Below are 13,144 nucleotides of genomic sequence, written 5' to 3'. Positions count from 1 at the left end.
ACCTCAAGCCTACTTGAGAATCATTTCAAAATTAAAATTAATGTACCTTTTACATATAACATAATCATAAAAGTACCACTTGCATCACACACAAGGCAATGAAGTGGGCTACATTTACTGAAGACTGCTTTCAATTTAGGAATCCTTTTAGAACAAGATCATACTCAGCTCAAAGAAGAAAAGAGTACCATAAGTACATACACTTGCAACAGCTCCAAATACTTTTTCAAGACACTCACATTTCTAAGTCTTTTTTGTTAGTATGTCCAGGAACCAAACTTAATAGTACCACATCATTCCATTCCCAATTGTTCCATCATATTTATTAAGAATACAAATCCAACAATTTCTAAATGGAATAAGCTGAAGCAACTCCATAGTGTTTCTCAAGCCTGGCTGCCCATATAATCACCTGTGGAGCTTTTAGAAATAAGCTTGCGTGGATCCCACCCTGGGACCTTCAGTATATTCTTTTTCTCTTTTAAAGCTATAGTAGATTCTATTCTCAGCCAGAGTTAAGGACCACTATTCTAAAAGATTCAACAAGAACAAAGGCGCTTAATATGTGTAATATCCCTATATATTGTGAGGGGAGGGAGGGCGGGGGGAGTGAAGAAGGAGTAAAGACAAAGCATCTTCACCAGCCTGGAAACATCTGCTGCTGATTCACTGAGTTCTGTCCCTACATTATGCCAGTCTTAAAACAGAAAAAAAAGGGGAGGAGGGGCCTGGATGGCACAGTCATTTAACCATTTGACTCCTGGTTTTGGTTCAAGTCATGATCTCAGGGTTATGAGATCAGGCCCTGTGTAGGGGTCCATGCTCAGTGAGGAGTTTACTAAAGTTTCTCTCTCCCTCACCCTCTGCCCCACCCTGTGCACCCTCCCTTCCTGTTCCCCCCCAACAAATAAACGAATAAATCTTGAAGAAAATAAAAAATTGGGGAAAACAAAGCTTCTGACTATTCGTAGATTTGATGGGGCGACTATGACATGTGAAACGCCTTTTTCTTTCTTCTCCCTTGAAGGCAACTCTCCACCCCACACTACCTTCCAAGAGAAAGGATGACTGATGTTCACTTTAAGAAAGCTAATACTATTAAGATTTTATATAAATTCCTCTTCCACTTTGTGAAATAGAAGGGCTTAAATACACCCATAAAAATAAATAGAGATTGATGATCTGGCTGGGGTATCATGACATGAGATGAAATTTCGGTCAAAGAGCTGTTGCTTCATGACTACAAAGAACTGCCAACACACACTGGCCACCCTCTGAAGTTAGCACAGAAGCAAAGAAAGGCCAATACACTGAAGAAACAAACTTACAACAATGCAAATATGCAAATGGAATCAAACTGTTTCTAAGGTCTACCCTCCAAGAAAATGATCACACTTTCTAATAACACTTTCACTAAACCGAAGCCTTGGTGTGACTCACATTCCTGTTATGAGTGACTCATATACCTTCTATCCCTGGGAAAAGCACACCTGAAAAATAAAGCTACACTGTAAGCTACATGCTAAGTAATTAGTAAGGGCAAAGCATGCATTAAATAGACCTTACTCACACACTAATATTCTACAAAAGGAGGTTCATGAAACCAAATCATCCTACAACTATTCTTCCATGCTCCAATTCTGGCCTAGCCCAAAATATTGTCTTATATTCTGTAAACTCACTTGGTGAAACAGCTATCAAATATGCTCCATCTCGAAAGGAAAGGCACCACACAGAGAAGCTTACCACCTTACTATCAAGGAAAACTAAATTCTCTTAAATAAGCACTGAGATTTGTCCAAGCAAGAGTCAGGTAACTTTACTTTTAAAAAAAGGGGGGAGGGGAATGTGAAAAGACAGGTATTTGTGGTTTAGTGGAATCAGTTTTAACCAAATACAACTTTCCCAACGTCTTTTCTTTAGAAATGTGGCCCAAATCAGCGATATAATTCCTAGGCCTTAACCTTTCTGTCACATGACCATATGAAATAACAAAATTTAAGTAGCAAATATAGTTATGGGAACAACTGTAACACAAAAAAATTTGCAGTAAAAACTGAGAGGACATATGGTTATATACACTGATAAATAACTGTTTGCCAAGAGATTAAAAAACAAAAACAAAGATAAAAACCTTTCTCTAAAGCATTTCATATGAATGATCTGCATGTAGCCCCATGCCTAGCAGGTAGTAAAGGACAGACCGGACCCTGCTCCTGGAATATTTCAAGCAAAACCAGCTTTCTAAAAAAAATTTGAAATAAATAAAATTCTTCTTAAGCAAACATTTCTTTTGAAGTATAGCTATGTTAGAATAACTTAACTGAATTCACATACCTTTGAATACTCCATACTTTCAAAACTTTATGAAATATTTAGACATATATTTTAGTCTTGAAAAACAATTTAAACATAGTAAAATCACAGGCATCTTTTAAAAATATGTTTGCATACCACTACAAATCTTGAAAGGTCAATGAAGATCTGGGAAATAAATGCACTACCCAATTTTAAACAACTATAAAACCTAAATTTACACTTAAAATGTACTTTTCAGTTTGTTCCAAAATCTAGACTTCTTACTTTGCCCAAATACAATTAAGATTGAGGTCAGTGGGGGAAAACTGCTCTGCCTAAAAAATTTGTGAAACCGAATTCCATTTCATTATGTCCAAAAAGCTTATTACTAATAAATATCTAGGATGGATTACATTAGAAACAGTTCTCTCAGGAAATTTAACCTGACAAGAAGATTCTGACTGCCTACACTTAGGAGTCAAAGACAGGGAGAGATACAAGATTTTGGCTTGTTTAGGAGAAACAAACAAGCCAAAATCTTGTTATTAAATATATGCTGTTAAATTCTACTAGTCTTTCAAAATCTTTCTCTTCCCCATTCTTTTTGTCCCTTTCCCCCTTCATTCTTTTGCATCTTACCCACCTGCAAGAAATCAAAAAAAGTATCCCCAGTATCAAACACACTACCTTTTATTCAATATGGATTTGGGAGTTCAGGGATGTTTTTAGATTTAGATTTCAAATTCAAAACAAGTTTCAAAATTTTACTTAACCCCAAGCTATCCTCACAATTGCCAAAAGTTAATAAATCATTTTTTCCCTATTTTATCTTCCTAGCCCCTTCTTACAAACTTAGCAGGAAACCAATTATTTGCAGACAAATACAGTTGGGGGAGGGGGGAAGGCTGCTCAGTTCAGTCCTGGAAGACCAATAAACAAACCTGGGAGCACAAGGAAAATCAAGAACCACTCATTCGACCCCCATCCTGAATTTGCATACAAATTCTATAGGACAAACTTCTTGCATTCACTCTCATGATCTGACTTAATTCAATCCCATGCATTCTGAAACATTTTTATTTAAAACTGTGAAGAGAGATCTGGACAAACAATTTAAAACACAATGAACTTTTACTTCAGTTAACCTAAGTACATCTCAGTTAACTGAAATGCATAGCACCTAAAATCTCCTAGTAGGTGCAGAACTCTGGGCAGTCTAGGCAAAATGTCTTCTCACAGAGGCAATGTACCTGAAGAGCTCTGTGTTATTTACCTTCAGTTAAGATTTTTTTTCTCTTGCAAATGTTTACTTACAAACTCAGTTTCCAGAATACACTCAAGCGGTTTAAGCTGGAGGGCACAGATGTACCAAGATTTTAACGGGATCATCTCCCTAGTTTAGCCAGTTAGGGTTAGTTGCCAAAAGAACATTTGCAAGTGGTTTTTGAGGGACTTACCAGGGGAAATTTACAAGAGAAAAGGGCTGCAGGGCCAAGCTTGGGGCTTGTGTAAACATAAATCACCTACGCACTGACCTGGCTACCTAAAACAATGTTCCTCCAGAATAGGTGTCCAGGTGGGGATTGACTTTCTGGAGGTGAGAGTTAAAAACAAACGCTTACATCCACCATATACTACACAATTTTACCTGTCATCAAGAAAAGGGCACGTCTAATCCACCCCCCCCCCCAAAAAGTCCTTTTTCCTTCAAGGAAGGAAGCGGCTTGGAGTCATTTGCAGGGGATGGGATTGCAGGAAGGGGGGAGGAGGCGTGGAATAAAGGAGTGCTAAAAGGAGAGGCAGGGCCCCACACAGGCCACTGCGGAGAAGAGACGGGGGAAGAGGGGAAGATGTCTCACCGGGGGACAAAACCGAGTGCAAAACCGGCTGGAAGAAGGAAGGTTCCCCCCCTCCCCCGAAGACGAGCTGGGGTGCAGATAAAAAGCGCTAAAACGGCTGGTTACCTTGGGATACAGGGGAAAGGGACAACGGGAATACAAAGGTCTACAGAGATGTGAGTAAAGGGAAGGTTGAGGCAGGGTCTCGGGTAAGTGCGAACCAGGGAAGAAGACAGACAAACAGCGGGACTGGGGCCTCCCAGGGCCAAAAGGCGTGGCCAGGGATCCAGATCAAACGATGGTCTTTTTGAGACGCCAGGGAAAGTGCGCGGCAAACCCCTCCTTCAAGACCCTGGGCCAGACCCGTCCTAGGGGCCCAACTGTGAGGCACCTCGAGGGCGGAACGCACTCGGAGGTCTCTGGCCTCGCCCGCGGGGCCCTCAGCAGAGCCGGCAGCCCAGGCCCCCGCCCCCACCCCCGCAGTGCTCTTACCTCCACACCTGCCCCATCTGCAGCAGGTGGATGACCGACTGCCAGATCCACACGGAGAGGCGGCACAGGCGCTGCGCCCCCGGCGTAGCCGAGACCCCCGCGCCCGGGACGCCGCGGGCGGCGCCGTGGCCGTAGCCGGCCCCCATCATGGGGGGGCCCCGGCTGCTGAGCCCCTCCACGGCGCCCAGCCCGCCGCCCGTGTAGTCCTGCACGAACCAGCGGAAGCTCAAGCTCTGCACCAGCAGCGACGGCACCAACACGAAGAAGAGGGTCAGCCCGAAGAAGCCGTAGTCCCCCTTGCGGTAGTAGTCGAGGGCCAGCCACAGGTCGGTGCCCACGTCCCCGAAGAAGACCAGCAGCGCCAGCACGATCCACAGGCAGTCGAGCCACGGCCGCTCCACCTGCGGCGGCGGCGGTTGCGGCCGAGTGGCAGGCGTCGGGGGGTGTTGGTCTGCGCCGGCGGCCGCGGGCGGCTGCAGCGGCTGGTCCCCCCCGTCGGCGGCGGCGGCGCTGCGGCGCGGCTTCTTGCCCAGGAGGGAGCGCAGGCAGGCGGAGCGGCAGCCCCAGTAGCACGAGGAGGTGTTGCAGCAGTGGCAGATGTGCAGCGAGCTGCTCTCGCCGGGCTCGCTGCCGTCTCCGCCGCCGCCGCAGCCGCCTCCCCCGGGCTCCCCGTCCTCCTCGCCGCCGCTGCCCACCGCCTCGTCCAGGTTGTGCAGCTGGGCGAAGCCCACCCCCACGCCACCGCCATCGGATTTCGCCGCCATCTTGACTCTCTTCCCAGCTCCGGAGGTTGGGGGGGGAGGGACGGGTGGGGGGGGGAAGAAGGCAGGGAACGGGGAGGGGGGGAAACGAATGGAGAGGAAGGGGGGCGGGGAGGAAGCGGGGGAGCAAACGAACGAGGGGGGAGTGGGCCAGGGAACCCCCTCCGCTTCCGGGTAGTTGGCGTCACTTCCGGGCGAGCCCCCCAATCGCACGGCGCCCGCAGCTCCCCAGCCCTACCCTCCCGGCCAAGATGGCCGCCCTCCTGTGCCTCAGCTGCTGGGCGGGGGACCGGGGGGTTCTCCCCGCCAGGGCTCCCCTTCCCCTCTTCCGTTGACCCCGAAACCCATCAGGTTGACCCCTCGGCGTTTCTGAATCCGGCTGGGCCGAGTGATGCGGTCCAAAGTGATCCCTGGAGGGGACAGTGCCAGACGTTTTGGGGTCCCCTTCCTCAGCGTCGCAGCTCACAGCTTTCCTCCTGGAGAAACGCCCCCTAACACCCTCCCGGCTGCTGGCGGAGGGGCGGGACCTCTGAGGGAAGGGGCGGAGCTAGTGCAAAGCAGGTGATTACGTGTCACTTCCGGGAGATAGGATGACCTCATTGAGTAGTTAGGCACCCCCCCCCCATCAAAATGGCTGTGTCTCACCTCTTTGGTTGTTTGGAGTTTTTTTTTTCCTTTCAAAATTCTCTCTTACTCTTTTCTTATTTGGAGGGGTCTTGAGAAATTACATAAGTCAGTTTAGAGTACCACATACAACTTACTGATGCTCACTTGTATTTGGACACCTCCCTCCTCTGTTGACCCCCTGATTTTCTTGTCAATGACAACTTTACCATCTTTAGTAACAAAGTTTCCATCATTCTCTTAAGAAAACTCCAAAGTCCATTTAAAAGTCAGCCTATTGTGTCTTGAACATCGGAGCAAAGATTGAATTGGCATTAGTGACCTTGAATATTTTCTTCACTGGAATGTATTCTACCAACTTTTTTTAAGTATGTGATTTTAAAATTATGTGACCTTAATTTCTAAAATTCAGAACTAGCCAGGGTTTAAGCTGTATCAATTACTTTTTCAAGTTATTCGAATGTGTGAAGGCTGCCTTTTAGAATTTTTTTGGTGCTAAAGCTCTATCAGTAAACACGGCTTTAAATGAGTGAAAATGTTATCAATGTGCGATATCATTAAAACAGGTGCAAGGTACACTACTTAATCTTAACAAATTACAAAAGTGAAGCACCACTGAGTGCATTTGAATTACAATGATCTTTTAGTGAAAGTATATTTGAAACCAAACAAAGCAAACTACATGGTAACAGTTGTTACTGATCAAGTGAAAGAGACATTTTGTAGTTAAAAATAGAAGAAAGTTTTAAACCCTGAATTCTCTCCTTGACCTCACCAGATTTTCATACTAATTTTTCTGATTCTATCTACTCCTCTCTTTGGTAAAACCTAAGAATACCATTATTTTCTTTGGAATGTTGAGACAAACTAGGTAATATTTGCACTGAAGTTCTGTGGAAGAAAGGTGTCTTTGAAATTTTCAGTATTATTTTGAGGCATATGGTATTTAACACTATAGCACCAAGTTAATTGGGGGTGGCAGGACAAACAAGGATTCCATATTTTAGGATACAACTTTTCATGAGTATTTATGTTAAGGTAAATCCTATGAAGACTTTACAAAAAGTACTCATAGAGAATTTTTACCCTAGCCATTGGGGAGAGTGATAAGGAGAAAGGGGGAGAAGTAGTTACAGAATCTACTTTTGGAAACAAGTCACATAACTGTAACTTTATTTCATTTTATGATTTAAGCCCCTTTGTTCCTATGGTAGTAAAACTTATAGCCAGCAGGTAAGGATACTTTCTCATATAGGTGCCATTCTATTTCTTTACAGAATTTGAATTAATAATATTTTAGAAAGATGGATTAAGTGTAGATTAGGACTGTCTAAGTCTGGATCCCAGTTCCACTATAATAATAATGCAAATGGTAAAAAGGAAACCACAGGCCCAAAATGGCATCACTCAGTCACCAAACTAGGGCTTAATATCTCACTGCAGTTTCAACCTCCCACAGAAATGTAGTCTTAACCAGTTAATCAAAAATTTTCTGAGCAACACCAATGAAGTAATTTGTCATACGGACTTCCCCATCCCCCAAGGAAGATGTGGTAATCTACCTAATAAGAACCCCTGCCCTTGCAGCTAAGGCAAAGTGACATTGCTTGGTACAACTCTTTCTTTTCTTTTACTAGTAATTTTCTTGCCCACCTTCCTTTCTATAAAAACCTTCCATTCTATAGAACCCCTTGGAGCTCCCTTCTACTTGCTAGATGAGCTGCTTCCCAATTCATGAATCATTTAATAAAACCAGTTAGATCTTTGCATTTACATGGTTGAATTTTTGTTCTTTAACATGAATGTGAGCAGGATAACCTCCTTAAACCTCAGTTTCCACCATTGTATGATGGAAATAATAACATGCCTTCTCTGAAAAGTGGTTGGGTAGATTAAAAGCGGAATTTGAAACTTTCAACATGATACCTGATAGGTAGTAAATACTAAATAAATGATAACTGATATTTTTATTATTATTGCTGTCATAATTATGTTTGCATAGTACCAACCTACAGTTACTTAAATTCTGTCATTCAGTAGATTTGCCTAATAAATGTAGGCAAAATGAGACAAACTAGGTAATATTTGCACTGTAATAAATGTAGGCATTAAAAAAAAACTATTAGGAAACAAGTACAATTAATTTGTGTTTTCAAGTATATTTTCTCTGTTTAAGCATGAGAGCCTATGAAATGAGATACAAAGCAGGCAGCAATGATATATTTATGATTCTATTTCTCTGTGCCCTGAAAGAACATAATCTACTAGTGAAATTAGCTAAGTAAATTACACTCACTGTATAAAGCCGACAAGTGAGACTGAATCAAAAGGGTTTATCACAATTGAAATTTCAAGTAGATATATAAGATTTGTAGGCTATCAAGTGATTTCAACTTTACATTTGCTGTTTGAACAATTTTATCATTCTGACTTCTGTGTAAGGGATACATTGTGAAACCCAGAAGATTCTAAAGTTAAAAACAGTTACAATGATAATAAAGCTATCATGAAGACTCATTGAAAGGCTCACATAAATTTGGACTGTGCTATGAATAAAAATTTTTTTGACCCAGAATTTTGGGGCAGTTAGGCATACCAAATAAGTCCAGAGCTTAGCAACGTGCTGAACACATAGTGAGCACTCAATAAATTTTGGTCAAATAGGGGAACTGAATTAATTTTTGAGATAACTGAAATTTACCCTTTCAAATGCCTTCCCCCGCAAAAATTGTATTTTACGTTTGATGATGCAAATCTTTTAAAACCAATGATATATTACAGAGATACCTTGATTCTTTAGTAAACAGGGAAGAAATTAATAAAAAGAAAATCACTGACCACTGGTCTGCTTTCTTAAGAGCACACCAGTTAACTTTTTCTTAATGACTTGGCCTTAATGTAGCCTTATGCTAAGAGGTTCTGTCTATCCATGAGCCTACTAAGGAGCCACCCCAGGCCTACTGGATACTTTTGTTTTTGTTGTTTCTAAATAACATTTTTTTTTAACTTCTGTTTTTTTGTAGTTCAGTCAGTTAACAACTTTGGCTCCTTTTACTTCCACTTTGACATAGGCTGGGAAGTCAAACCACAAAGCATGTTCAAATTACATGTGGGGTAAGAGTAAATAAATTTTTAGAGCCTCTTCTATGAGTAAGGTAACACATTTAATATATGGAAATTATGGCACATAGTTTCAGGTTAAGAGAGACCTTTGTGATGTTTCTTCCCAATTCTCTGCTACTTTCAGAAAGGCAAAAGGAAGATTTAATGTTAAATGCTATTATATATTAGACACCATCCCAAACATCATTCCAGTTAATCTTACAACAGTCCACAAAGGCATAGGGACTAGTATCCCCATTTTAATAGCTGGAAAACAGCCTCCAGTCACCCAAATGACTAACCCAGAGTCACACCCATAGGAGGTAAGGTGGCTATAGATTAGAATCTAAGCTGGCCTAATTCCAAAGCCTAAACCACTTACCCTTCCATTGTCCTGGGCCAGGCAGCTATTGGCCTCTTGAAATAAAGTCAGTCTTACTGCTCTCGTCACTAGAGGGGCCCCGTTATGATGCTGATATATGTAGGGCGACAGGATAATTGAGTTATAGCATGGAGATTTGCCCCCAAAAAAGCATAACGAAGGGGCTTTCTCATACATTCTTCACCAGGTTTTCCTAATTTGAGCCTGCATAAAGTCTCAAAACCAGCAGGTGGATGTTATCCTTATCAATTTTATTCCTTGTGTCTATAGTCTTTACAGAAATAGGACTTCTTTGAGCACAGTGGAGTAAGCTCATGGAACCCATTATCCCTAAAAGCTCCATTTCTATATTTGATTTTAAGAATTGCAATTTGAGCGAGCACTTTCATACATTCATGCTGGTGTTACAAAATGGTACAATATCTATGGAAGGGAATATGGCACAATCTATCAAAATTACAAATCCAATCATCCTCAGAGACAGCAGACCCTCTTATGGGAAGTTATCCTACAGATAAATATGCACATGTCAGAAATTACATGTGGACAAGGTTATACATGTAGCATTGATTTGTCTATAATAGGAAGAAAAATGAGGAGAAAAAAGACCCAGGTATCAGTCCAAAGGAATACTAGTTAAGTAAATTGTGGCACATCCACTTGACAAAAGAGTATGCAGTGATATTAAAAATTTATGGTTTTCTTTTTAATGATATAGAGTTACAGAACACCTTGTTATACAAAAAGAGTAAGGTGCAAAACAATAAAGCATGTTACATTTTCTGTAAAAATGGGAGGAGCAGAAGATTATCTATTCCTATTTTCTTGTATTTACATAAAGCAGTTCAAGAAACATAGCAAAGAAACTAGTTCAAGTGATTACCTACACAGTGATGACAGCTTTTAGGGAGAATGGTGTGAACATGGACAGAAAGGAGAGAAAAACAATAAATGTTTACAGGAGTCTTTTTGGTGGGATGAGGAATATGCACACATGAGGGGTTACAGAGATACATGGGAATGAAAGGGTAGGCATATCCATATTTCTTCTGGGCAGTAACACCACTGAGAAGTATTTTGTAAAGGTGTCTGTCTCTTAAGAATTCCATTATCTGTGGATTGATTTAAACCCTTCTTAAACTTTCTTATACTTTGATCCACTATGTTATCTAAGGAAGGATAATGAGATCCATGAGTTAACTTCCCAATGAGCAGAGTACAGCACAAGTTCATCATACATACACTTATGTGAAATCAACTATTCATGCTCAACCAAAAGAAAATAAGGAGCAAGCATAACAAATCAAACCATATAGGCCACGTCAGAGAAAGGGTATATGCCTTCACAGAGAGTTTGAAATGAGTAAAGGAAATATGCTATTTCCACAGTAGGACTTGGTTCCTTAGTTTCTCGTGTGATTATCTTGCCAGGCCAAGTATGATTTTAGAATTTAAAGATTTGTATTTGTCCAACAATATGGCCCCCAAATTCAAGCCAAGTCCCTTCTCTGATCTTCAACCAAAGATACAAGATTTGATCTGATGCTAGAGGAAAAGCTTGGTACGTTGGTCTTTTGGCAAACTGATATGATGTCTCCAAAACAGAAAATTTTGAGCATACACAGCTCTTATGTTCAGTGCTGACTTCAGACCCTGACCATTATCGCTGGTACTCAAGTCATAGGAAATCCCACATGGTATCTCCTTCACATTTTAGACATGTTTTCTGGTGTAGTATATCAGAATGTGACAGACACAAAATTAAATTAAGTCTAACTTAATTCAGCAAGTGTTTATTGAAAATGTATCCTTTGTTGTGAAGAAATATGAAGTATAATTTCTACAAACCACAGTCCCATTGCAGGCAGAAATTAAACACCTACAAATAACAGTTAACAAAACAGCATTATAAATAAGTCCTGAAGTGAAGCTAAAATTTAAAGAACAATTAGAGATTAGAGATAGGATATAGGATATTCATCCATCAACAAATATTTAAGTGCCTACTTCATGTTACATGCCCTACTAGGAACTGAGAATAAAAGAGCCATGGTTGTGGCCCCCATGAAGCTTACAGTTGAGTTGAAGTAAACCATTATAAGAATGAAAACAAGAAAGTATTCCTAAAAGCTTTAAAAAATATCCAAGAGGTGTTTTGTTGGCTAGTTTTGTAGGCTAGTAGGGAATCTACTGAAACATGAGAAATCAGGAAGCCAATGAAAAAGTGACATTTAAGTTGAGACCAAAGGATGGGGAGGGGCAGTCTTGGTTGATCATGGGGTGGGAGTGGGAGTAATATCAGAAAATGCTTCCCAGATGGAGAAAATTATCTGTTTCAGGGCCTGAGCTATGAACTGCTTATCCTGCTGGAGAACCTGACAAGAGGCCAGTGTGTAAGTGCCTACTAGACAAAAGAGAGAGTGGACCAAAAGAAGACTATGATATAGAGTTTCAGTTTTGTAAGATGAATCCTGGAGCTGGATGGTGGTGTTGGGTGCACAAAAATGTGAGTGTACTTTATACCATTGAACTTAAAAATGGCTAAGATGTTACATTTTATGTTATGTGTATTCTACCACAATTTAAAAAATTGAAGGAAAAAAATAACTGTGAGATTGAAGAAAGAAGCATGTGCACCATGATGAGGAATTTTTATTTTATTTGAAGTGTAAATTACATGGGTACAGGCAATAATAACAAAAGGATTAGAGAATGTGGGAGAGAAGAGTTAAAGAAGGTATTGTGGGGGAGGAGGGAATTAATCAAAAACATTGGCACAATGAACAAGAATGACCTATGTAAGAGGGCGTGGTTGGTGTGAGGCAGGGATTCCATGGCTCCAGGCAGGGGATCAGGCTAACAAGAAGAGACAAGAGTTTGCATGGACAAGTGGTAAGGCTGGAGAGGAAAGATGAGAGAGGGAAAAGTGGAAACCAGAAACTTAGGCTTGATGCTGAAGACAGTGGCAGCCCTTGTCACCAATGCCAAGAGGATGAAGTAAAATGCGAAACTAGGTGACAAAGCACCCAAGTGCTTGAGATTAATGCATACACTAGGGGCAGTTAGGAAGGAGAAATAGGAAATGAGTGATAGTTGGAGTCATGGGGGGAATCTTTAAGTGGGAAGGGCGTACCGTATTACATTTGGGTCCCATCAGATCTCTACCGTCATCCTTCCAGACAGAGGAGTTTCAGACATCTTAGTTAAACTTATACAGAAGTCCCTCTATCCCCCTGACTGATTTCATTTAATGGGTATACATTGAGTGCTTATAATATACTGAAGACTGTTTTAAGCACCCTGGAGAAAAATAATTCTATAAACATCCATGACCTCAAGCCAATTACAATCTTCTATGCATGTTTGGGGGCATGGGTATCATATATTTTTAAGTGATGTTGAAATAATGCCCTTTTCTGGATTTTCCTCTTTTTAAAAAAAGATTAAAAGTTTTTATTTTTATATTCACAGGAAGTAAGTTTTGTAGTTAAATCCCAGCTTTGTCATTGACTAGCTCTAGTATTAGGGGCAATGTTCTTTCTTATTTATGCCTCAGTTCCTCAACCATAAGAATAAGGAGAATAAAATTCATTTCATGGTGTGATTTGTGGTGGTTTAATGAAATAATGTGTATAAAAAGTACCTGC

The 13,144-nt window shown here is 41.2% G+C and overlaps 1 protein-coding gene across 2 annotated transcripts in view; it reads right to left on the bottom strand.

Moving 5' to 3' along the window:
• Positions 1–5,878, bottom strand: part of LOC308338980 (XK-related protein 6-like) — a 90,406-nt gene extending 84,528 nt beyond the window's left edge. The window contains exon 1 of one of the 2 annotated variants that reach the window (XM_080797357.1): positions 4,629–5,878. In XM_080797357.1, the coding sequence (XP_080653483.1) occupies positions 4,629–5,392 (764 nt within the window). In that variant the 5' untranslated portion in view covers positions 5,393–5,878. The remainder of the gene's footprint in view (positions 1–4,628) is intronic. The other variant, XM_080797356.1, reaches the window with a different exon arrangement.
• Between the last annotated feature and the right edge of the window lie 7,266 nt (positions 5,879–13,144).

The sequence above is a fragment of the Martes martes genome (genome assembly GCF_963455335.1).
Source record: "Martes martes genome assembly, chromosome: 2".
Classification (NCBI taxonomy): Eukaryota; Metazoa; Chordata; class Mammalia; order Carnivora; family Mustelidae; genus Martes; species Martes martes.
This window is presented reverse-complemented; position numbering and strand designations above follow the sequence as displayed.